The sequence below is a fragment of the Aedes albopictus genome, chromosome 3 (genome assembly GCF_035046485.1).
Source record: "Aedes albopictus strain Foshan chromosome 3, AalbF5, whole genome shotgun sequence".
NCBI lineage: Eukaryota > Metazoa > Arthropoda > Insecta > Diptera > Culicidae > Aedes > Aedes albopictus.
In genome coordinates, this window is record NC_085138.1 from 317890448 (window position 1) to 317915482 (window position 25035).

General features: G+C 39.8%; 2 protein-coding genes across 15 annotated transcripts in view; one reads left to right on the forward strand and one right to left on the reverse strand.

The window, feature by feature from the left end:
• Window positions 1-25035, forward strand: part of LOC109401225 (uncharacterized protein DDB_G0284459) — a 337393-nt gene that overhangs the window by 237785 nt on the left and 74573 nt on the right. The window lies entirely within an intron of this gene.
• Window positions 11449-23830, reverse strand: LOC109410936 (uncharacterized protein K02A2.6-like). 3 transcript variants are annotated; one of them, XM_062842569.1, is made up of 2 exons: window positions 23496-23830; window positions 11449-23248 (listed from the first exon to the last, which is right to left on the reverse strand). In XM_062842569.1, exon 2 carries the CDS (start codon window positions 22588-22590, stop codon window positions 18985-18987), a length of 3606 nt encoding a protein of 1201 aa, XP_062698553.1. In that variant the 5' UTR covers window positions 22591-23248; window positions 23496-23830; the 3' UTR covers window positions 11449-18984. The 3 variants fall into 3 exon arrangements, with proteins under 3 accessions (XP_062698553.1, XP_062698555.1, XP_062698554.1); XM_062842571.1 differs by having other exon boundaries at window positions 11449-18778; window positions 21282-23827; XM_062842570.1 differs by having other exon boundaries at window positions 11449-23615; window positions 23682-23824.

Here is a 25035-nt window from a genome sequence, read left to right on the forward strand (position 1 = left end):
GAATCCTTCACAGATATTTTCTGGCATTCCATCAAGGATTTCTTCTGGGATCCCTTCATTAGTTCCATAATTCAAAATGTAGGCCACTGTACATGATTACAAAAATACAAACTCCTGTAAGTAGGGAAAAATGGAGCAAATTGAGAGAAAGAATCGGAAATCAACACCTTCTTACAAACCTAATTTTAGATCCCCTTGAAGAAGGTTCAATAAAATAACCGAAACGTCGGACGTAGGAGCCACAAGTGTGTTTGCTTACCACTCAGACTGCTTTTGCCAAAAAAGTATCTCGCTAATCGGAAGTATCAGTCGCAAATCATAGTAATTTATTTTTACCGTGTTTTTTGAATTCCTCTCGAAAATCATCGGGCGTTTCTTTCAAGGATTGTTCCGGAGATTCTTTTAGATTTCTCCAGAGACTCCTTCCATCATTTGCAGCCAATAAAATTATTTACGGTTACGAATAGGCTCCTGAAGCCTTATCTTGATTCTTGGTTGAAACCACAAAATATAATCCAAGAGTGCATATTTCCCTTTTTTTGACGTTTTCATTATTTTAATTTTTAAATCTTTTGTCCCGCCCCTAGCTTGTAACACAGTGGTTTTCTGCACCGTGTTTGCCAGATAGGAACATTTTTGAAACCCTAGTGCGAAAATGTCGAGTTCTATCACGTCGTCAGGTCGCCTTCAAATGTTAAACTATAACTATTTATCATTTCATTTATTTCGAATTTTCTCATTATTCCTTCGTTTCAGAGTTCGAGTAGAGTATAATTCCGATTAGAATACCGTGCTTGATCGTATTATTCATTGAAAGCGAGATTTCATCTTTAATTCTAGGACCCTATTGCGATTTGTGAAGGAATTGATATAACAAACAATTCCTTTATGAATTTCTTCAGAGATTCTTCAGGAATTCCTTCTAAAGTTCCAGTATCAATTCCTCCCGGGATTGCTTTAGGGTTATGTTTCTGGAACTTCTACCAGAATTCCTTCCAGGATGTCTTTTAGGATTCTTTCACATGTTATTTCAAGGATTGTTTCTGGGTTCTCTCTCTGTGAATTCCTTCAGAGATTTCTCGCGGGCTTTCTTCAGAGATTCCTTCTAGGTTTTCTTAACGAATTGCTCCCAGGGTTCCTTCTTTGATTGTTTCCCAGATTTGCTTTCGAGATTTCTCATGACATTCATTCAGGGATTCTTGGGATTCTCCCGGGATTCTTTTGAGGATTTCTTTCGAAATTCCTTCTGAGATTCTTTGATTTCTTTTCGGGATATCTTCTGGCATTATTTTAGGTATTCCTTTGTAAAACTAATGTAGGGATATCTAAAGGCATTCCTCCTTGATCCTTTCAGTGCCCCTTTTGAATCCCTCTCAAGATTCTTCAAATGATTCCACCAGAGACCCTCTAAGGGATTACTCCCGGGATTTCGGAAGCTACCTGCACCTTATGTGATTGTGGGCGACTTAAACGTCCATCACCCATCATGAGGATCGCATAAGGTAGACGTGAGAGGTGAGCGATTACGTCAGTTACTGGATATGCTAGGTAGTTCGGTACTGAACGACGGAAGACCGACTAGATTGGACCCTTCCACTGGGGTTCAGTCAGTGGTCGATCTCTCCATTGTTTCTTGGGATGTCGCTAGTCGGTTTACTTGGCAAGTAGATGACGATCTAAATGGTAGTGACCACTTTCCCATTCTCTTCTCGCAGGCCGTAGACTCACCGTCTACTGCGGCGAGACTTAGGTGGAGTATTGAGAAGGCAGACTGGGACGACTTCTCTCGAGATATCCGTCGCCAACTCCCTGACGGTCACGGCGTACTGACTCCTACCGAGTGGGGTATGTTAATCCGTGAGGCCGCTGATCGTCACATCCCAAAGGCAGGCGGTAATGGTGGCAATAAAAGAGTACCATGGTGGAATACCGAGGTCTTCCGGGCGATCAAACTTAGGCGCAAGCACCTAAGAGCCCTACGTAGGCTGGCTCCCGATGACCCCAGACGGCCTAGTAAGTTGAAGGAATTTCAACTTGCGCGTGCCAAGGCCAGGAGAGTCATCTGGGAGGCCAAGGAGGGCGCGTGGACGGACTTCACAGCTAAGATTGCTGAGGCCACTAGTTCTGCAGAACTATGGAGGAAGGTCAAAGCTGTCAGTGGGAAGAACAGACACGCGGAAAAAGTGATACGAGTACAGGACGGTTTCACCAATGATTCAGGTACGGTCGCTGAGGCCTTTGCTGATCAATTTGCCAAGGTGTCGGCAAACAGCAATTTCAGTGAATCGTTCCTGCATCCCAAATCATTGGCAGAAGCCGAGTTCTGTTACTCACTTGAAGACGAAGGTGAAAATTGAAATAAAATTGATTTTAGTATTTTACCATCCTTCTCATATATTGTACTATGCAGCACAAAAACTGGTGAACATGCTTATGTTCAAAATATGAACTTTCCTATTGTAATGAGAATAAATATCAAAGCTCTTATAGTAAAACAAATTAAATGATCTTCATGTTGAATTTGGGTACTTTTATTGGCATTCGTACTACGTGACCGGCCCATCATAGTTTACTGAAATTCATATACTTCTATAAGCAACATAAACTAGATATTACCAACACTAGACAATGAACAATACACAGCAGTGGACTATTTTATAACTAGACATGGAAAACTCACCGGCGAATCGATTCAAAAAATCGATTCACGAAACCGAATTAGTGAACCATGCTTTTTTTCAAAAGAGTTGCGATTCACTGAAGTTCATTATGAGTCCAACGAGTTGTCGAAATGAATAATAAAATGTATGTATCCTGCATTTTGCTACGCCATGCTCACACAGTTGTGTAAACCGTCGACGCCCGTACTATGAAATAAGATTTTCTCAAAAACTGGGCGAATATGAACGGAAAGAATTCGGGCACATCTAAAAATTATATTTTTCATCAGATTTAGAAAATGAGTTACTGAATCGATCAAAATAAGTCGATAATTTTTTGTGAGTGAAACTGAAATTCTTCACTCTCAAAATTCAATCAATTTTCCGACATATAGAACCAGTGTTGAAAAATTCATTTCGTCATATCCAAATTCAATCACCTACAGCTCATTTTATAAGCCGAACCTGAGAATATGATATATGAAAAACTTGTGCGGCTAGACCAGTTCTGCAAGAAAGTCACGGAAAAAATGTTATTTTTCGAATATTTAAGGTAAATGTCACGGACTACCTTCGAAAAATGCAAATGATATTCACGGTGAATATCATTTGGCATTTTTCAAAGGTAGTCCGTGACATTTACCTTAAATATTCAAAAAATAGCGGGTTTTCCGTGACTTTCTTGCTGAACTGGTCGAGCCGCACAAGTTTTCCATACATCATATTCTCAGGATCAGCTTCTAAAATGAGCTGTAGGTGATTGAATTTAGGTTTGACAAAATGAAATTTTCAGCACTGTATAGAACATCCCGTTTGACGATCAAGTTCTTTAACCTCTCAGGACGCGCGCCATCTAGCAGCTGAAACTGCACCACGTTCACGCTGTATATGACGAGCGAGATTTTTGGTAGTGTTGTACTTTTTACAACGGCGTGGGTTAAACAAGAACACTGCGTAGATCTATCCCACGATTTGGAACTTACTAAGTCCGGTTCGATTATCCGAAGTCAACTTTGGTGAGTAATTAGTCAAAATTTCAGCTTTGTCCAACATTCCGTTTTCCAGATATATGTTAGCAAGTCTGATCTTTACAACTAAAAGACTAGAGCCGCTAAATGCTCGGGCACGAAAGATGTTGGTAATACGTATCATAAAATTTGAAATGTATCTAAGTTGTAAAAAAAAGGAAGCTCGATTCTACTGAACACCTCTCAAAGCGTAGTCAAAGCGGAATGTGGTCTTTTTGCGGCTTAATTATATGAAAAGCAATTCGATACATTTAGTGACATCCGATTTGATGTGCATTACACAGCAAAGGTTTCAAGCTGCTGCTGCAGAAACGCTGCATCGAAATGTTCCTTAATCGTGAAATACAGCTTCAGGTCGTCAGCATATGCAAGTTTAATGCATTTAAGGATAATGTTGATGTCACAGTAGGAAAAGAAACGAATCCAGATGATTGCCGTGGGGAACGTCGGATCATACTGTGAATGGTGAAGAGACGTAGTCACCAATTTTCACAGACATACCGCGTCCGGTTAGATAGGATCGAAGCCACATGAGGAGGTTGTTGGTCATACCCAGTATATCGAATTTGGCCAGTGCAATTTTGTGATTCATTTTATCGAAGGTGACAGAAATGTATGCCTGCAACAGATGGAAGATTTTAACAGGTGAAACATAAATTTAAATGCTCTGAAATGTACATGAAACATTAAAAAAGCAAGGACGCGCAAAGTGCAGCAAGGATGATTGCAGGCAATTTAAGGGCTCAAAATATTTTATTTTACTACAAATATTTTTATGTCCTCCTTCTAGGGCTGCTCAACAAAACTAGGAATATATTTATATATTTTAACTGCTTAATAATCCAACACTTAAAAAGCACAATAATGCTCTTCCTGATCACGCGTTTAGAAGTCAGTCCTTTGGTATCGTTGATACAGCATTCAATACCATTATAAGTATTATCAGGAATGAATAACGTTGTCATTTAGAATGGAAGCAGGGCCGTTGGCATCGACAGGAACTAAGGATAATGTCTGAAAATTTGCAACTCAAGTGTATACTTCAGGGTGATACATTAAGAGTATACTGGCATATAGAATGCAATGAATTCAGTAGAACAAATGTTTTTTTTTTTTAATTTGAGTGCTCAATTCACACCGACGGCTGTTCAAAATCTGTGTGGAAACAAATGTTAAAAAAATGTTTAAATAATGTACATAGTTTGACTACGCGAATCTTATTTGTCTTTGTGTTTATTTTTATCTCAATCTATATAACAATGAAGTGCGTCAGATATCCAACTTTATTTCCCAATAACTGGCATTTTGTTTTTAAAAGTGACCAAACTTCTTCACCAAGAAGATAAACTTGTTAATTTTTATCCTTATCTGAACATTTCCTGATCAAAGATTGTAACCTATAAGCTTTTCGGGCTTTTGACTGAGTGAAGATCAACAAGAGATTAGACGCATAATCTTCACATAGAGGCCGTGCAATTTATGCGCTGTTCATATATCTGATATATGAAAATTGGCAGACTCTAGTGGGCTGGTCACATAGAACGAATGCCTCAAACAACTTATATTTCGTTGTACAATGTTCTACGTTTGTTTCACTTCTTGGATTTTAAAATTTATGATTGGAACGGTAGCTTTTAACGAGGATTTTGGCATAAATGTTTTTGCGTAACACTAGCTTATATAGAAAAAATGGTGAAATACTAAAATCCATTTTATTTCAATTTTCCCCGATGAAAGATTTTCTTCCCTCCAGAATCTTTTTCTACACGGTTGAGGCTAACTTATAACGATAAAAGATTTTAGGTTCATGCAAGTTCGATAATAATCGTGTTTCAGCACACCGTGGGACGCTTTCCTACGTAGGATAAAGATCGACACACAAGAATGGAGAGATGTTCCTAATTCTCGAGATCAGAAGATTCTGACTCGGCTGAGAATTGGACACACTCGGCTCACTCATGGGTCAAGATTCGGTGGTAATACGGCCTACTGTCAGGGTTGCGGGCAAATACTAGATGTAACGCACATACTAGTAGACTGTCCCGCGCGAGAGATGTTAAGGGCGGAACACGGCGTTCGCGGCTCAATACTGGAAGTATTGGCGAACGACCGTAACGCGGAAAAGGGAGTTATTAAGCTGATTAGGGCACTAGAGCTCTATGATGTTATCTAGTGGATTAGGGCTCTGCTGCTCTTTGACGCTAGGGCGTTAGCGTAGGAATGAGGTATAGAGTTTTAAGGGCGAGTTTAAGAGGGGTCGCTAGCTATGATACGCGAGATATCGTATTTCGACAAAGTACTGGACACGGCAGCACCATGACTTAGAGGTTGGCTCTCTAAGCAATGAAGTTGAACTTGAAAGAAAATGACGAAGGTGTCCGTCATCAGGTGGTTCAACGAGAGGAAAGACTCGCACATAACTCTAGTCCTCGGGAGTGAAGGACACCAGCCTGAGGTATCCATGAAATCGAGCGGAAGATTATAAGAAATTTACAGGGAGGAGGGCGCCTCGTGCAATGTGATGTCAACACGAATCGCCGGCCAAGGAGTAAGCTGTCCTGCATCTGGTGGTTCACACCTTATGCCGTCACGAATGAACTTTATAGTTTAAGGTGACGTTAATAAAACTGGCCACAGCTTCGAACCAATGGCTCAATACTAGTTCGACCGGACTTTGGTATAACGCTACGTTCGTTGGATTATGCCTGAACGCCTCTAAAGGTCGTAACCAAACCGAGCTGATAGTGTCTCCTTATAGGTCGTCGGCGATCATGTGGCCTACAACCTACAAGACTACAATTTAATCTCTTTTAAACGTCAAAAAGGAATTTAAAATCAATAGTCTAGTTCAAATCCAAGATTTGTTGGGATTGGGATAAAAATTATTTTGTGAAACCTTGAAAAGTTTACCTTGAAATGAATGACGGAAAAAACGGTTCAATTGTTTTGTATGAACTGCAAACCAACCAAGTATTGCGACATTCGGAAATTCACTAACTCGAATCTTTATAGAATGGCCTAGATAATTTCCAGAAAATCCTCGAAAAAGTGTGTTAAAGTTTATTCGTTTTAATTACGTATGAAAAAGGCTAGTGAGAGCATAAAAAAATACTGCGGAAGTTTAGCAGGAATTCCTGAAAAAACTACTGGGAGAATAGCTTAAAAAACCTTTATAAAAATTACAGGACGGAATTTTAAACTAATTTCCAGAAGAAAATCTTGAGGTCGCTCTAAGATAAGATTTTGAACAATTTTTCCATTGGCCATGTGATTTTTTTTTTGTTCAGTGTTTTTTTTTTGTAGCAGTTTCTCCGGGAAATTTTTTCCAGAATCTGAACAAGGGAATGAGAACATATCTGGAGATTTGTTCAGGCCTTTCTCCTCTTGGAATTTCTTTAGTGTTTCGTTCAGATAATATAGATCTATTTCGAGGAATGGTTTACTGAGTTTTAGGTATTATACTCGAAAATTCGGCTCTACTCCATTTGGCATAAAAGCCATTTGACATAATGGCCATTTGGCTGTTCTCCGTATTATTCCAAACGGCGTTATGTCAAATGGCATTATGCCAAATGGGGTAGAGCCAAAAAATCCTTAAAGTAATCCTCTACAGTATCCTACTTGAATTTATTCTGATTATTTTTAGGAAGACTTGATTTTTTTACGAAACAGATTTTAGGTATATATCTCTATTGCATAACTATTTACTTGAAATTGGGCTGAGTTATGTATGGCAAAATTATCCTATAGAATCGCTGCTTAAATGGTCGGATTGTATGTATACTGTTTTCACTAATCAATTATTCCAACCCCGTAAAGTTGTTTGCCTCGTCGTTACAGCATTCTCCCAGGGCTCGTTAATAATCAAATTTCGAAATGATAACATCTTGATAACGTTGGTTTCACCATATCTAGCTTTGTATCATAGAAGATATCTAAACAAGACGTATCGAGTTTTACCTGCAATTAACTTCTTTACTGAGAGGTTGAAGCATTCAGAAAATCTTACTCAATGCATCCATCTACACCCACACAAAAAGTGTATGCAAAAATGTTGAAACAATCGACCATATCAATCCAGCGAATAAACCCTACCTACAGATTTCTCACTCCCCGATACGACCGTGTGTGATGGCGTGCAGCATCTCGGCTGATTTCTGCCATGCATTGTTACGTCTCGTTAATAAACAGCTTCTTCCGGTCGGTCGTGACGGCGCGGCGGTGGGTTGATCTGCTAGCTATATGTTGCGTTGATTGAGGTACCCATTGCTTCATGGCGGTGGCATCATCATATCGTAGGAAGAACAACGCCATTTAACACTTTTACTGCGCCAGCATAATGCAAACCTCAGCCCGCCTAACATCATATGCTGCTATGTACACATACGTGCAATTCTAAAATAATGCATCCATTAATCTGGCTGCACCCCTCGGTCGGTCGCGTGACCAAGATCGGAGGAGGGTGTGCAATCTGTAATAGTTATGGTTACATTTCCTCTTCCAGTTTGATATAGTTTAGTTGCATTCGAGTTGAGTGATCTACTGCTAGTATGCAATCATAGCATAGAGGAGAGGTGCATATCGCAAATTGAAGTTCCATATCAAGAATGAGTATCAACAGACGACTAAATTTTGTCATCAAATTTATAAAGCAGATTTTTTCGGCTTTGACACTGAATTTCATAAAAAAAATTACTTGTTAGGTGGTAAATGATTACCAAAATAATAGATTTAGTTATGGTAGCTATCCATCAACTGGGGTTGTTTGAGACCACAGCTAAATCTAATTTAGTCGTTAATTTATTTAAAAAATGAACGAGCTTCAATAGTGTTATTCAACATAAGTAATCTAGAATGTAATAAATACTTGCTACACATTACTACCAACTTCGTTCGTCAACTTTCATTGATCTCTGCTCAGGTTGCGCTGCAAAGAAAGAGCTGCCGAGACGGAATTCGCGTGACCGCATTTCATATCTGTAAAAGGTGTTTTCACCATATTGCCCCGCGCAATGCTTCATGACTTTTGCTGGGCTGGGGTTGCATATGGCATGGGGAAGAACAAGGGTGCCATGCCAGGCTAGCCACTTTTCGCAATCATATTAGGAATAAAAAAAATGTGACTACCTTCGCCCAAAGTCACGGGGGAATTGGTGTAGGGTAAGTGTACCAATTATGGCTATAGTACCAATTATTCGCCATAGTTAATTTTCACCCTTTAACGATGTAAACCAACAAGAAAAATTTTGTGAACAACAGACCACGTTCACAAAAGGTAGTCGCACTCATTTAAACTCCACATTTTCCTCAAATCATGGTAGAAATAAATCATTTTCCTTATAATTTCGGCTTCCTTGCACCCTTTTTCGCCATAGTGTACCAGTTATGGCTAACCCCATAAGGAATGCATGCAAATAGTGCGAAAAGGAACCGAAGTTAAAAATGTATCCATAACTGGTACAGGGTTCCTTTCATTGGCACACGCTGTAATCAATACTAAAAGTAGTTTTGACTCCGTTTCTATATTTTTCCTGTAAAGTAAGCTAGCTCAGCTATCTTTTAACATATTGGTGACATTCGTTGGTCTTCTCGTTATTTTTGTATAAATAGCTTTGCTTAGGTAGTGCCATAATTGGTACACCCACCCTACATGTACATTGTACTTACTAGAACTGGCAATCAAATGGCCTCGGGTCGGTTCACTATTTTAGGTCAATGCATCTGATATGCAAGTCTACCGGCGTACGAGACATTTATTCCATTGGATTTGGACGGGGAGATGTCAGATAGCCATATGAATAACTATTTTGTAACGCTCACACACATAATAGCAAAACCTTACTCCACTTGATGAATCGATTCGTAACACTATTAACAATCCGAAGTAAGTTTGATTGGAGCTAGTTCTCTATCGGGTTTCACGTGTAATCGAAAACGGTCGTAAATTAACCAGGCGCAATCAAATTCATCTGAAATGTTTGATCAAACGCCTTACCATGTCACTCGATGGTGGCACTTGTTTCTCCTTCGATCTTATCTTTCCATATGTTCAACTCAACTCCGAAACACGCTGGAAGGCACGATCAATCAGTCCTTTTCAGCTTAATTGTAATGAAATTTGTTTTGATTGATATTTTTGTTAACATGAAATTGAAACGATTCCGTCTCGATAGCCTATTGATTTTTTATTCTTTACGTTACATCCCAACTGGAATACAGCTTTAACAGTTATTGACTGAGAGATTTCCTTGACAATGGATCATTTTGGCAAGCTTCCAGTATGCTACTAACGAGTTTCTTCATTATTGCGATAGTGAAGTTGATAATTACTGTTTCAATGTACTAAAAGGTTCCCAATTTTCTTCTTTTATTTCAGGTATGTATGATCTCCATTGGTAAGGGGGACGCTACGCTGGATAGAAGAAAGGTATATCAACTTGTGACGACAAATTGCACACATGATTGGAAATATGAAATATGCCGGATTAATCAGTCGAAAATGTGAAAAATAGCAACAAGGTTAGGTTGAAAATTCTTGATTTCATTGCAGTTATAACTCACGGTGTGTCTGGTAGAAGAAATTTATTACAAAAAAATAAGCATCGCTAATTTTTACGTTACGTGAAAGTTGACGCTACTAGCTTTCATTCAAGCCCAACATCGAAATATTCCATCGGGGGAACTTTTTCATACAAAAATTGGGTGTGTTTGTTAAGTAGAAATAGGGATTAATTTGGAACCGTTCGTTTTGTATGGGGAAAAACAGTATTCTGAAAAAGTTGTTCGAGATCCCTCGGTGGATTTTTTTGAGGGACCGTGCAAATGAAAGCTGGAAGCCTCTATTTTTGAATAGCGAAAAATATGGCGATGCCCATTTTTTTGTTATAAACCTTTCCCATACACACGCCGTGAACTTCAATCATCAAAAGTTATAGGTAATTCAAGTAACACAACAATTCATAAGACAAGAATAACTAATTTACTTACAACAGTTAGAATTTTGTTTGATTTAAATCATTTTCTTTATTGTAGTTTACAAAAATTTCCCTTCGGGAGCTCATTGTAAAGATTTCTCTAGGAGTTATTTCTTGGGATCGCTTCAGTCAGAAGCTCTTCGTAAATAGCGGTGAATAATTCTCCCGACGGATTCCTTGTAATGAATTGCCTTGAGATTTCCCCTGAAGATATTGCTGGAGAAATACCCAGTAGAAAATAATGAAAGAATCCCTCAGAAAGAATCGATGAAAGATTCCCTGACAAAAATTGCGAGATCGGTAGTGGTAGAAATTGCCATAGAATTCTGGGAACTAGCAGTACAATTTCCGGATCCAAGAAGCTAAGGATCACCCAACACACTGTACTACCCTCAAGCAGGTCTTACCTCGTTCGCTGCCAGACACTGAAAGCCACGATGTTGTTTCTCGCATTGACGCGAGCACAGCTGCGGCGCTAGTAACGCATCAAGAATGTGCGTACAAAGGTGTAGCCCAATCTATCTTGCTGCACACTTCCAAAAAGGCATGTAATTTTGTGTCATTTTACGCCGACATATGACAGCGAGCAAAATGACACAATATTATGTCCGATATTATTTTTACACTAGGCTGATTCAAGTAAATTTACTCGTCAAAACATAAGGCTTATAACTTTACAGGATATGCTTTTGTGACGGAAACCTAACCTCATTTTTGTCTACCACTAACTAGTACTGTATCCCCCTTCCCGTTCCTTTCAAAAAATAAATAAATGATGACAATGAATTCCGTTTCAACACACTTTATTCATACTCTTGTCGATATTTGATCTTAATACAATCTTTGGATCAATAGCATTGCTCACTTTTTCAGATCATAACATTATGTTTCTGCTTCCTCGAGTCACATTTGTTTCCATTTTCTGCCACTGCTAGCTGCTAGCCGTACCTGGCGGATGAATCCTGGTGCCTTTTTCACGTTAATTGTGCACTACGTACTAATCTCACTAAAGATCTCACAATTCTTACAATTCTTGCTCCGAATCTGAATAAAAAATTGATTTGGAACAATATTTACAAATCACAACAACTCAAGTGACTGCGTTTGACGTTTTAGCCGCGGTAAACACAGCGGAGTTCCATTAAGTTTTTTGTCGTGTAATTTTAGTGTGAATGAAACAGAATTTTATGTATTGTGGTCGAATATTGTGGGCGCTCACTTAAACATGTGTCCAAATTGCAGCAAATGTCGACAATGCTGATTTTTGCATTTGCATCACAGACGACACAAAAATAAGTCATATTTCTGTTTGTGTCATGGTTATTTACGTCAATTTCTTCAATTGTGTCACCCTGAAAATTGAGATTTTCTTAGTGTGTGTAACACACACTCACTACTGCATAATTCCCCGGGAGAAACTTCTGGAAGTTCTAGGAAGGAAATGGTGAACTAGTAAAGTGAGGAGGAATGTACAAGGAGTTCCTTCAAAGGGTTCCTCCAAGAATTTCTTCTAGGTATTCCTCCACGAGTTTCTTCTGGCGATTCCTCCAAGAGTTCACTCTGAAGATTCCTCCAGGAGTTCCTCTGGGGATTCCTTCAAGAGTTCCCGTTGGGATTTTTTTCAGGAGAAATTCTTCAAGGATTTCCCATCGAGAATTCCTCCAGAAATTCCCTTTAGGGATTCCTCCGGGAATTCCCTCCAGAAATTCCTCCGGGAATTTCCTCCAGGGATTCCGCCGGGAATTCCCTCCAGGGAATCGACCGGGAATTTCCACTAGGGATTCTGTCGGGGATTCCTCTCGGAACTACCGCCAGGGATTCCTTCGGGAATTCCCTCCTGGAAAAGGAATTCCCTCCGATGATTCCTCCTCCTGTAAACTCCTGGAGGAATCCCAAAAGGGATTGAATGGTAGAGATCCGTTCAGCGATTCCTTGAGGACTCCTTTCAAAACTTCTTTTCGGAGTGGCTTCTGGGAAATGCTTCAAAGGGATTTCTCCGGGAGTCTCCAGAAGCTATCATCTGGGTTTCTTTTCAGGATATCCTCCAAGATTTCCTTCTGAAGATTCCTCCAGGAGTTCCTCCAGGAGTTCAATCTGGGAATTCTTCCAAAGGGAACTTCTGGAGAAATTCTTGTACGGAAGTCTAGGAATTCTTAGAGATATAAGAAGTCCCGAAGGAACCTCCAGAAGGAGCTCCCGGAGGAATACCCAGAATGAGCTCCTGGAGGATTCTTCAGATGAATCTTTTGGAGAAATCCCAAGAAAGAACTCCTGGAAGATTTTCCAGAAGTTGCTCCAGGAGAATCCGCAGAAGGAATCGGATCTTCTGGGGAATCCTCAAAACGAACTTCCGGAAGAATCTCCAGGCGACCTTATAAAGGAAGCTTCAGAGAGAATATCCGTCTTCAAAGGGAGCTTAAATGAACTCTGGAAGGATTCCCTAAAAGTAACTTTTTATAAAATCCTCAAAGGTTTCTCCAAAGTAAATTCGTAGCGGATTCCCTATAACGAATTCCTATAGCAAGCTTCAAAGGGAACTTCTATAGAATCTCCAAGAGAGAATTTCTGGTGTAGTCTTCAAAGCGAATTCCTGGTGGAATCCTCTGAGGGTATTCCTGGCGGTATCTCCAGGGGGAATCTCTGGCAGAAGCCGCAGGCAGAATTCCCGGCAGAATCCTCAGATGGATTTGGACGGAATCCGCAAACGAAATTCCTCGGTGGAATTCTCTGACAGGATTCCCGATGAAATCTCAATAGGAAATTACCGGTGAAATTCCAAGAGCGAATTCTCGGTGGAGTCCCTCATAAGGAATTCTCGACGGGATACCCAGAGGGAACTTTTGGAGGAATCCTCAGAGGGCATCCCCGGCGGAATTTCTGACGAAATCTTCAGAGGAAACTCCTGGACAGGTAACTACTGGAGGAATGCTTAGCGGGAACTGCTGCTGGAATCGCCAGAGGGAACTCATGGCGGAATCTCCAGCGAAACTTCTGGTGGAATATCCAGAGGTAATTCCTGGTGAAGTCTCCACAGAGACTTCCTGGCAGAATATCCAGCGGGATTTGGTCTGATTCCCAGATGGAATTATCGGCAGAATCTCCAGATAGAATTCTCGGACGAATCACAATGGGAAATGCCCGGTGAAATATCCTGATGAAATTCCCAGCACAACTCGCACTGATCCTCTTTTATGAGCACATGGCTTAAATGTCAACGAACGATACGTGATGTTCCGATTTTACCATCTCCGCTTTTCAAAAATATGTTTAAACATTATAGAAAATCCATATAAGCGCATTCAATATTTTTAAAGCTGCGGCAAAGCACGCCTAAAACATCTATTTTGAAGAAGTGGGGAAAGATTTACTTTTAATTGGGTTCTTTATGGGTATCCAGATTAAATATTTCATAATCGAAAACTCCCTCAAAAAATAAGTCGAATTCTAAAACTTTATCATTTTGGGAGCCTGGCAACTATTTTTAAAATGCATTTCAAGTTTGTTTTTTGTTCGTGTTGAGGGGCCTAGATTCAAAGGGGTGTAAGTGACCATTTTGTCGATTTTGGGTTCTTCAGATTTCAAGCATTTAGGAACTTTTTTAAGATTGTTTTTACGATGACCAGAAAAATTACAATAAATCGGAGAAAATAGGGTTGATTTTGAATCTCCATACATTTTGTATGGGATGAAAAATTGGTGAAAAACTTTAAACCTCATTTACCAAGGATGGAAGAAAATCACAGCGATAAATGATACAGGATACGAATAATCCAAGATAGCCTTGTTCTTGCAGTAGCATGATCCCGACGCCTCACACCGTGCTCATATAACAGAGACAATCAAAGCATCTGATCACGGGGGTGAATCTTCGTCACGAAAAGCACTGCCCGTTTGATAGCTCAACACTAGCGAACCTGGTGGTGGAAGTCAAGCTTTAGCCTGCAGCGAGCATAGTGAGGCGGCATAGCACGCTTTGATGATTTTTTATTTTTCCATGGAAATTCATTCCAATCTAGTTTTCCAAGTGACAATTTCACGACTTCCACCTCGAAACTTCACATTTGTTCGAAGATACACATCTGTTCTGTGATCTGATGCACGCTTTATCGCGTGATGACCCGTTATCGGATCATGTTACAACTCGTGATAAATTATATTCATCAGAATTTATGCCACTTATGCACCCGTAAACCGCATTATTGATTAGAAATAATGCATTCATAAGTATATCTGGAAGTTAAAGCAGCAAGAATGCTCAAAAAGTGAATGAAATTACGAATTTATCATTTCGACTTCATGATAACGATCGCATCATGCCGCGCGGATTATTCTTCTCGGACGGTAGTTTGTTAGGATGCTTGACGACACAATGTTATCGTTGTTGCTATGATCGCGCGATGCCTTTCAACCGCGACACATTCGAGATCTGGTCATGATCACTAGATTTCCATCCTTGCTCATTTACTCGAAAGTGAGTTTTTGTCACTCACACCCCTTTAGTTCTAATTGTCATTTTTTCGTTTGAACTGTCATTCAATCCACGGAAATTAAAAATGTTTTGTTTATTCGACCAGCAAAACAAAGCCACTGGTAGGCGTACTCAGAAAAATGTGCTCTTTTAATTGGTCTATAGAAAAAATGTCGCAATGTTTTATTCATCGAACAACCCAATTATAGCAGGAAGTTGAAACATGAAAATCTGACGCGTGGAAGGGGTGATAAAATCTGAACAATCATAAATGGTTCCTCAATCGGGCTGTGAAAGGAAAAAAGCCACACATCATCATCCTCGTGCTCATTATTCTACTGTGTATGTAGAAAAAATAAAATAAATGAAAAAAAAAAAGATGCATTCACTATAGAATCTCCATCTAGGTAATGAGTCAAGATTGCCTAAACATATTTTTTGCTTAAATGGATGCAGTTTATAACCTAAGTCAAATGGATTTTAAGGTTTCGAAGGAGTTGAAGGGGGCGGCAATACGGGGTTTCAGATGGCTGTCAAGGAAGTGTCAGGAGTGGGAGGACCAAATTCTCTGAAACTTCCTAATGCTTCCTAATGAGGGTCCGAAGAGGTTTCAGGAAGTGTTTGGATGCATTTCAGGAAGTTTCAGAAGATTTTCAGGGAGTTCCTGAAGCGATACAGGAGCGTTTTCGGGGGTTCCAGAAGGTCTCAGGTGTGTTACATGGGGTTCTAATGAGTTTCAAGAAGTTTTCTGCGGCATTTCAAGATGTTCCATAGGATTTCCACGGGATTCCGGAGATGTTACGGAAGTCCGAAAGTTTCAGAAGATTTTCAGTGGTGTTACAGTCGCGTTTCAAGGGATTTGAGGGTCTCAGGTGGTTCGAGAGGGTTCCAGAGTGTTTTTAATGGCATTTCAGCAAGTTTCTCCGGATTTTTTGCGTGTTTCGGGGGCGTTTTCGGATTTTTAGTAGGCTCGCAGGTTCGTTACAAGGGGTTTCAGGGAGTTTACTGTGCCAAAATATTTCCTAGAAACTTTTCGGGGTTCCGAAGGTGTTGGCGTAGTTTGATGGATGATGGAGTGGATTGAAACAGTCTTTTAGTTGTTGTACTGAACAGCTTTAAAGCTAAAATATATTTGCAGAAATTAATTTTCATTAAATGAATTAATCTATAATGTACTTACAATTCTGTCTTTTTCCATATGCTACGCAACTACGATAACAGACTTGGAAACTATTGCTATCGCAAACTGATATTTATTTCACTTACTACGTGCCAAATTTGATAACGACATCACCAACTCGCTTGGAGCTAACAATGGAGCTGACTGTGCTTCTATAAGGTAACTCTTCTGCACAGTCTATATTGATTACAATTGATCTGTTGGGCGCATCGATACACAAAGGAAACCCAGGTTGTTCCACTATCTATGTACATCGATTGCCGCTGCACAGTGGTTGCGGCAACATCCTCCTCCCCGTGAACAACCGGATTATCGTTAGTGTAATAAAGTAACTTCTGAAACATATCCCAATATCTGTAATGAGTATTGATTAGGAGCCCTCTACATACTACTGCTGTTACATATCTTTTGAGCCTTAAACTTGTAATCTTCTCAAACTTCGCTTTGACTATTTCTGATACTGAAAATATTTCTACCGTACGCTGTGAGTAATTGATCTTTGAGGAGATCTTGAAAGATGATACCGCGGGAGATTGTATTTTATTTGTAACTGCCTGAACTAAAACTAACATGGTTCCCATATATTTTACGGGTGGTAATTTCGCAAAATACGTTGCTGTTGCCGTGAACTCTACTGCTATACTAGAGCTAGTGTCCCTTACAGAAACAGGTGGTATAATTGGTACAACTGGTACCGCTGACGGAGACGAAGTACTATCGGAATTGCAGATACTCGCTACCGTCGTGCATGAGAAAACATTCGTAGGTGTGTCCAACTCCGATTTGAGACTCACTGACAATCCTGAATCCAGTATTTCCTGGTCAGTGATAACACTTCTTCGACTCATTCTTCTTCTACCGCTTTCCATTAGCTTCAGTAGCTCATACTTTTGTCGATAGTAATCCGCTTCCGCTTTGATCTCCTTCAAACGCAAATAATGTTGTAATTCCAACCATTGTAAAGCAAATAAATCCCGTGGAGTTTCTCTCCTACTGCGGTTAATGTTGACTTCATCAGCGACCATACTTCGGCAGATGATTACCAGACTTCGGTAAATCACTCACAACACATTTGAACCACTGTGCACTGAATCTTGACTACGCACTCGCTCGACTAGAGCAACCCGAAGAAGCAGTGACAAATTCGAACTGTGAATCACTAATCCTCTATTTCTTACGTGGTTTTTGAATGCTAGCTGGTAGGTTCCACTGTGCCTGCAGTGGTAGATTAATTTCTGGTGCCAACTCAGGTCCAGAATTCTTTAAAGTATGTTGGCGTAGTTTGATGGATGATGGAGTGGATTGAAACAGTCTTTTAGTTGTTGTACTGAACAGCTTTAAAGCTAAAATATATTTGCAGAAATTAATTTTCATTAAATGAATTAATCTATAATGTACTTACAATTCTGTCTTTTTCCATATGCTACGCAACTACGATAACAGACTTGGAAACTATTGCTATCGCAAACTGATATTTATTGCACTTACTACGTGCCAAATTTGATAACGACATCACCAACTCGCTTGGAGCTAACAATGGAGCTGACTGTGCTTCTATAAGGTAACTCTTCTGCACAGTCTATATTGATTACAATTGATCTGTTGGGCGCATCGATACACAAAGGAAACCCAGGTTGTTCCACTATCTATGTACATCGATTGCCGCTGCACAGTGGTTGCGGCAACAGAAGGCTTTACAGGGTGCGATGGGGATTCAGATAATTTACGGAGGCTTTTCAGCAAGATTCTGAGGATATTCAGCGGATTTCGGAGGCGTTACAGAAGTATTTTCGGAAATTACAGATGTTCTTGTTAAATTCTCCTAATAATCACTTAATTGGATCTAGACAGACTGTAACTGATAAAAGGAATCAAATATATTAAGTAAAGAGGTTCTATCAATTGTTTAAATAAAAAGACTAACATTTGCCTCCGCTCTTGATCACGGCTCAAGCTCGAATCAATCTTTATTAAATTCTCTTTTCGTCCACGACTGCATTTCATTTTACCGAACACACTCTCAATATTTTTATCTCAAACATTACAATTCTTCCCTTTATAGAAAATGATTACAGAATTTTAATACTTTAACAAATTTCAGATTGCAAGTGTTACTTGCGTATTTCAATAAGTTCAACGACTTCGAGTTCGTGTTTCAACGATTATCACTTTTCTTCTTCGACATTTTACAGCTCATCTTATTCGACCGCATCTTGGATTGCGCTAGCCTTGGATCTGGTCAGGATTGGACTACGAATCTGCAGATATTTCTTTTTCGGTGGTGGATCTGCCTCATCTCGGATGGGATCTTGGAATCCAAAGAAATCGTCTTCAACTGAGACACTTCTTCGTCTTTTCGTAGATGCAGATGCGTTGAGGTTAAACATCACCCTAGCCTGACTTCTAGGTCTGTGCATCAGTTTTAACTGATTCCGATGTGCCGTCAACTTGTGTCCACTTAGTGAAATCTGGAAGATATTATTAGATAGTTTTTTAATAAATTTTGCTTCTAACCATCTAGGCAAATCTCTTTTGTCATAGTTTTTGTAAAATAATTCATCCCCTGCTACTAGTTGGCTAAACCCATCAGGAGACGCAAGTGGTCCTGATTCCGCATTCACTGTGCGTTCGGGTGACTTTTCCAGAAAGTTCTTGTAAGCACTTCGTGGATTAATTAAATCCACCAACATTTTAGGTTTAAAGGAAAACACATTCTCTGAAGGATACTTTCCTTCCGTCCCAAGACAACTATTTCTATAGTTGATAAAAAAAGGTTTAATCGGTCTTCTATGTCCATAGACCTTGTCTTTTCATCTAATAAAAACTTTTTTAACACATCCTTCACTACTCTGACCATTCTTTCAGCCTGGCCATTGCTAGCCGGGTTGTAAGGTGGACTTTTTAAAACTTTGATTCCCTGATGTTCTAAGAAGCTTATAAATTCCTTAGAGTTGAAGGGTGGACCCCCATCCGTAACTACCACATCTGGTAGGCCAAACCTTGCAAAAACGGATATAAACTTTTTTATGACTGACTTTGCATTAGTACCATTCCTCATTATTTCTATTTCAAGCCACTTTGAATGGCTATCAATAATCAGCAAAAACGTTTTTGTATCGAAATGAAAGAAGTCAGCGTGTATTCTGATGAATGGACGCTTAGTGGGGATCCAAGTCTCAGTCAATTTTGTCTTGGGAATCAATGTCATTTTTGCACATGATTTACAACATTTAACAAAATCCTCAATATCCGCATTAAGTCCTGGCCAGTATACTGATCTTCTTGCTAGCTGTTTCATTTTTACTAGACCACTGTGGTTACTGTGCAACAATTTAAGTATGTCGTTCTTCAACTTTTCTGGTATCACTACTCTGTCCTCAATCATAAGAATACCATCAATAATTTCCAACTTTTCTCTCACTGCGTAAAAATTCTTGAATTGCATAGGTAAATTTTTCGGCCAATCGGTTGAGACAAATTTAAAAATTTCAGTTAGTAACTTATCAGCTTTGATTTCTTGGGAAATCAATGCAAAGTCAATTGGAAATTCATTAGAAAAATTCAAGCTGTTTATTACCTCTTGATCTATGCTTCTAGGAATTTTCTGATCCAGTGGGAAGCGGCTGCAGAAATCTGCATTTCCCATCTTAGATCCTGGCCTGTATTCAATCTCAAAATTGTAAATAGAAAGCTCCATTATGTACCTTTGCAATCTAGTGACATAAACCGATTGCTTGCCCTCTTTCCCGAAAATTCCTATAAGAGGCTTGTGATCAGTATATACTTTAAACTTTTGACCGAACAGAAACTTGTGGAACTTTTTGATAACGCAAACAAGTGCCAAAGCTTCTAGATGCAGTACTGGGTACTTTTTCTGTGCATTGTTTAAGGAGAATGAGGTAAAACAGATAGGTTTTTCAGTTCCATCTGCAATTTGTGCCAAAACGCCTTCTAAGCCATACGAAGAGGCATCTGTAACTACTACTAATGGTTTAGTCGGATCATAAAAATCGAGTATGTTGGCAGACACTAAACTGTTTTTGCTTTGTTGAAAAGATTCTTCACATTCTTTGGTCCAAATGTATTTTTGATCCTTTTTCAAAAGATTGTATAGGCATCTTAATTTTGTGGCCATATTTGGTATGAATTTATTGTAGTAATTAATGAGCCCCAAATATGCTTTAAGTTCAGTCTCATTCTGGGGTGTTTTAGCTCTTTCAATCGTTGATATTTTTTCAGGAGAGGGTAATAAACCATCCTTCGTTACTAAATGACCTAAATATGCTAAGGATTCGACGAAAAATTTACACTTTTTAAAATTAACGCGTACATTTGCATTGGCAAGCCTTTCTAGAACTTGAACCAACTTGTCATAGCATTCCTTAAATGTCTTCCCAGCAATTAGGACGTCATCCAAATAACAACATACTCCGTCAAGTCCTTCCAAGACCTGATCCATGACCTGTTGAAACAAGGCAGCGCTGGAGGACGCTCCTTGTGGTAAGCGATTAAAAGTGTAGAGACCTTTCACAGTGTTGATTACTACGAATTTTTTTGAACGTTCTGTAAGCTCTAGTTGTGTATATGCTCCAGTTAAATCCAGTGAACAGAATACCTTACACCCCGCCAATGAAGCGAAAATATCCTGCGCGAGCGGTAAAGGATAAGTGTCTGGGATAATGACTTTATTCAATGAAACTTTGCAATCTATAACCATGCGAATTTCTCCATCTTTCTTCAAAATTGCAATCACCGGCGAAGCCCACTCACTGGCTTTGGCGGGACTTATTACGCATTGTTTTTCAAGCATGTCTAAATGGGTCAAAAATTTTTCTTTCAGCTTGTACGGAACTTGGTAAGCCCGTTTGAAAATCGGTTGATCTGATTTGAGAGTTAAATCAGCTTTGAATCCCACAATAGGCTCAGAAAAATCTTTACTAAATACTTTTATGAATTTTTGTTGAATATTACCTATTGCATTTTCACGTAATCTGTCAATTCCAAGATGGTTGATGATTGCAGGATTCAGAAACTGTGTTTTCCATTCTGGGTAGAAAGTTTCCAACCAATCTCGTCCTAATAGTGGTGTAAAATCCTTGCTGCTTCTCAAAATAATCACCTTCTTAGAGCTTCGTAGACCATTCAATCGAACTTCTACATGTAGTTGACCCGAAACTGTTAGCCTTGATCCGTTAACCACTATTAATCTCTTGTTACACTGAGTCGTAGGTAAAGAATGGAATAACTTTCTATACAGCATTTCGCTAATCACTGTTACCGCAGAACCTGTATCGATTTCCAGTACTATCTCCTGACCTTGAACTTCGGCTTTCACCAGACATGGCTCACTAATATGGTTAATGGCTCCAATTTTTAAACATTCTATATCTGAGTTATCACTGGTCTCATCGATACGGATTCTATTGAACTTGTCAAACGGTACTGATTCTACCACTACTTCTTCTTCTTCTTGTTGCACAAATTTAACTGCAGTTTTGTTCAGGAACCAACAATTTTTCTTGATATGTCCTACACGCTTGCAATGATTACATACGGCTTTGCTATGTCCGTTCCACTCACGACTACGTCCGCCACGATAAAAATTACTATTATCTCTACTTCTGGAGCGAGTACCGGAGCGATCTCCACTTCTGCTCCTAGAACGGAACCTACTGGATCTCCTGCTATTATAATCCTCTTGCTTTTGACCTAGCCGGTGCTTTACAGATAAAATCGCCCCCGCGTCGTTTGGGTCTACTATTTCTTTTGTTCTTTCGCCTGCTTCTTCATGAGTTATAATCAGTTTTTCTACTGCATCAACCGTAATCTCATCTTCCATAAGAATTTTACGTTGCAATTTCTTGTCGCGAAGACCTATGATAAGCCTATCTCTCACTGCTTCGTCTTTGAATTCTTTAAAGTTACAACTCTCTGCTAGTAATTTTACGGCAACAACGAAATTCTCCGCACTTTCCGTGTGTCCTTGATATTTGTTATAAAACTTGTATCTGTGCATGAGAGCAGGCTCGGTTTTATCAAACCGACTCCTGAGCTTCTTAATCATTTCATCATAGTCCAAATCGTTAACATTTTTCTTAGGAAATAGCAATTTAATCTCATCAAAAACATCATCACCGCTTAGTGAAATAAACCACTGTTTCTTCTCCTCCGGTTTGACTTTATTCAAATTACACATAATTTCGAAGCGCTCTACATAATTGCTAAACGATTTACCCGCATGAAAGTTATCGATAGTTCCGATCATACCTGGTACCGACATTTTGAACCGACCTGTATGCACAAATGCACTCACTGTAAGCTACCAATAAAAGGATAAAAGATGTTTACTTACGTTAGATGCTGCTCACTCACTCAATTTTTGCGGATGCAACTCTTTTGACAACGATGCAACTCGCTGCTCGGTCTCACCACCAAGGTTCACTCCTCACCACCAGGCTCACCGCTCACCACCAGGCTCACCGCTCACCACCAGGCTCACCGCTCACCACCAGGCTATGTTCTCACCACCAGTCGAAGGTTGCACCGTCGGCTTTTTACTCTCTGCTGACTCAGTAGCTATCTTCGATCTCGTTTCCCACTTCGCACTGGAGGTAGCACCTACACTCCGTTCGATCGAACGTTCGCTCTCGTTTGTTCTAACCGACACAAGTAATCATGCACCTTGCTCAATTCGGCATGCACTTCACACCTCTAGGACTTGTTCACTACGCCGCTTTCGGTTGTCGTTTGACCTAGACTCTCACTCGCTGTAGATTCTCAACGGGGTCCTCACTCAACCGTACTCGGGATCGCTTCGTACGGAGACTTCTCACTGCTGTGCGTCACGGAATCTCCTTCGTGGGCTACTCTCTTGAGTATGGCGCTCCTAGGCCCCGAAGCAACGAAAGAAGAAAATGTCGATCGAGCGATGATGATGACTGTAGAAAAAAAATCAAGATGGAGATTATAATACACGTTATAGTAGGACAAAAGATCCTGAAACAAAGATTAGTTTCACAATTTCAATATGCTATCAAATTTACGTCACCAGAAACGCTATTTCTGGAAACGCAAGGTCTTTTTCGCTATGAATTCTATAGTCACAGGTATGCCTAACAGATACTCTAGCAAATACTGCTTACAAGTGCACTGTCTGACTCAACATCTGCTCTACAGTTTACTTACCGTAGCTCACCCTGGAATATTCCGTTTGAGCTTGAAACTATGCGTGGATTCGTTTCACTTTCTCGTCGTCACTGTTAAATTCTCCTAATAATCACTTAATTGGATCTAGACAGACTGTAACTGATAAAAGGAATCAAATATATTAAGTAAAGAGGTTCTATCAATTGTTTAAATAAAAAGACTAACATTTGCCTCCGCTCTTGATCACGGCTCAAGCTCGAATCAATCTTTATTAAATTCTCTTTTCGTCCACGACTGCATTTCATTTTACCGAACACACTCTCAATATTTTTATCTCAAACATTACAGTTCTCATTGGTGTGAAGAATTAGCATTAAGTTAAAATTCACAAATAAAAAAAAAAAGATGTTCTCATTTATGCGTTACAGATGAGCCAAGGCGGTTGCAGGAGATTTCGAAGGGTCTCAAGAGCGTTATATAGAGTTTTGGGGGTGTTTCAGGGGGCTACTGTTCTTGAAAATACATTTTTGATCACTATGTTTAAAGCGTTTCATAAACGTTGCAGTCCGGTTTCAGAACGAATTCAAGATACTCCAGACTGAATACGCTTGTAGATCCGATGACCTTTACGGTGCTGCCATAGTGCCGCTTCAAAGTGAGAGTGAGAGTGTGCGTCCATAGGATTTTCGTGGATTTGCTATTGTTGATGTTCTTCTTTGCGGCTTCGCACACGCGCACTCCCACTCTCACGCGTAACTATAACGGCGCCCTTACTCGAAGGAGTTCTTGGAGATTCTTAGACAAACATTGACTTGAAGTACGATTCTTCGAGAAGCTCGGCCAGCAGTCTTTCAACTTCAGAAACTTCCGCTTAGCTGTCCCCAAATAATTGATTTGGGGCCTTGTAAGGAACTGATTTCAATTTCTCAGTATGTAAATCTTGCTGACTTACCAGCAACGTGATCTTTGAAGTAAATCGAACTGCAATCGAGAGGAACAAAAACGACACCCAGCAAGTCAACAAATTGGCACGACACATTGAGGCTTGCTGATCTGGGGGTGAACTGTATTTCACGACGGCTCGCGGTAGTTAGGTTGTCATTAAACTCACTGAAGCGTTGCGTTGATAGGCTCGCTCCTGGTGATGAGATGGCGCACCACCATCTGAATGCCCAACACGACAAGGGAGGCCTTCTGTTGACAGCTTTTGGCGCCCTCCCATCGCGATTGAATGTAAAGGTTTGCATCGTCGTCCGTCCAGCCAGTCTAAACATTGTCTCGAGCTTCAATTTAATATACATAATTCTATTCAATTTAAATGTGCTTTCCCTCACAATGGCGATGACGGCGGCAGAGGCAGCAGCAGACGACGATGGATGGAAGCAGGAAATTTGATTAAGATTAATTATTTTTCAAATAGTAAAACATGAACACTTTTGCTTAGTTGTGTACCGTCTTACCCCTCTGGTTCGACACGTTTTAATACGACACTTTTTAGTTCGTACCCCGCTTATACGACACATGTCGAATTAAAAAGTGTTCAAATGTCACAACGATGTACACTGTAAATGCAAAACAG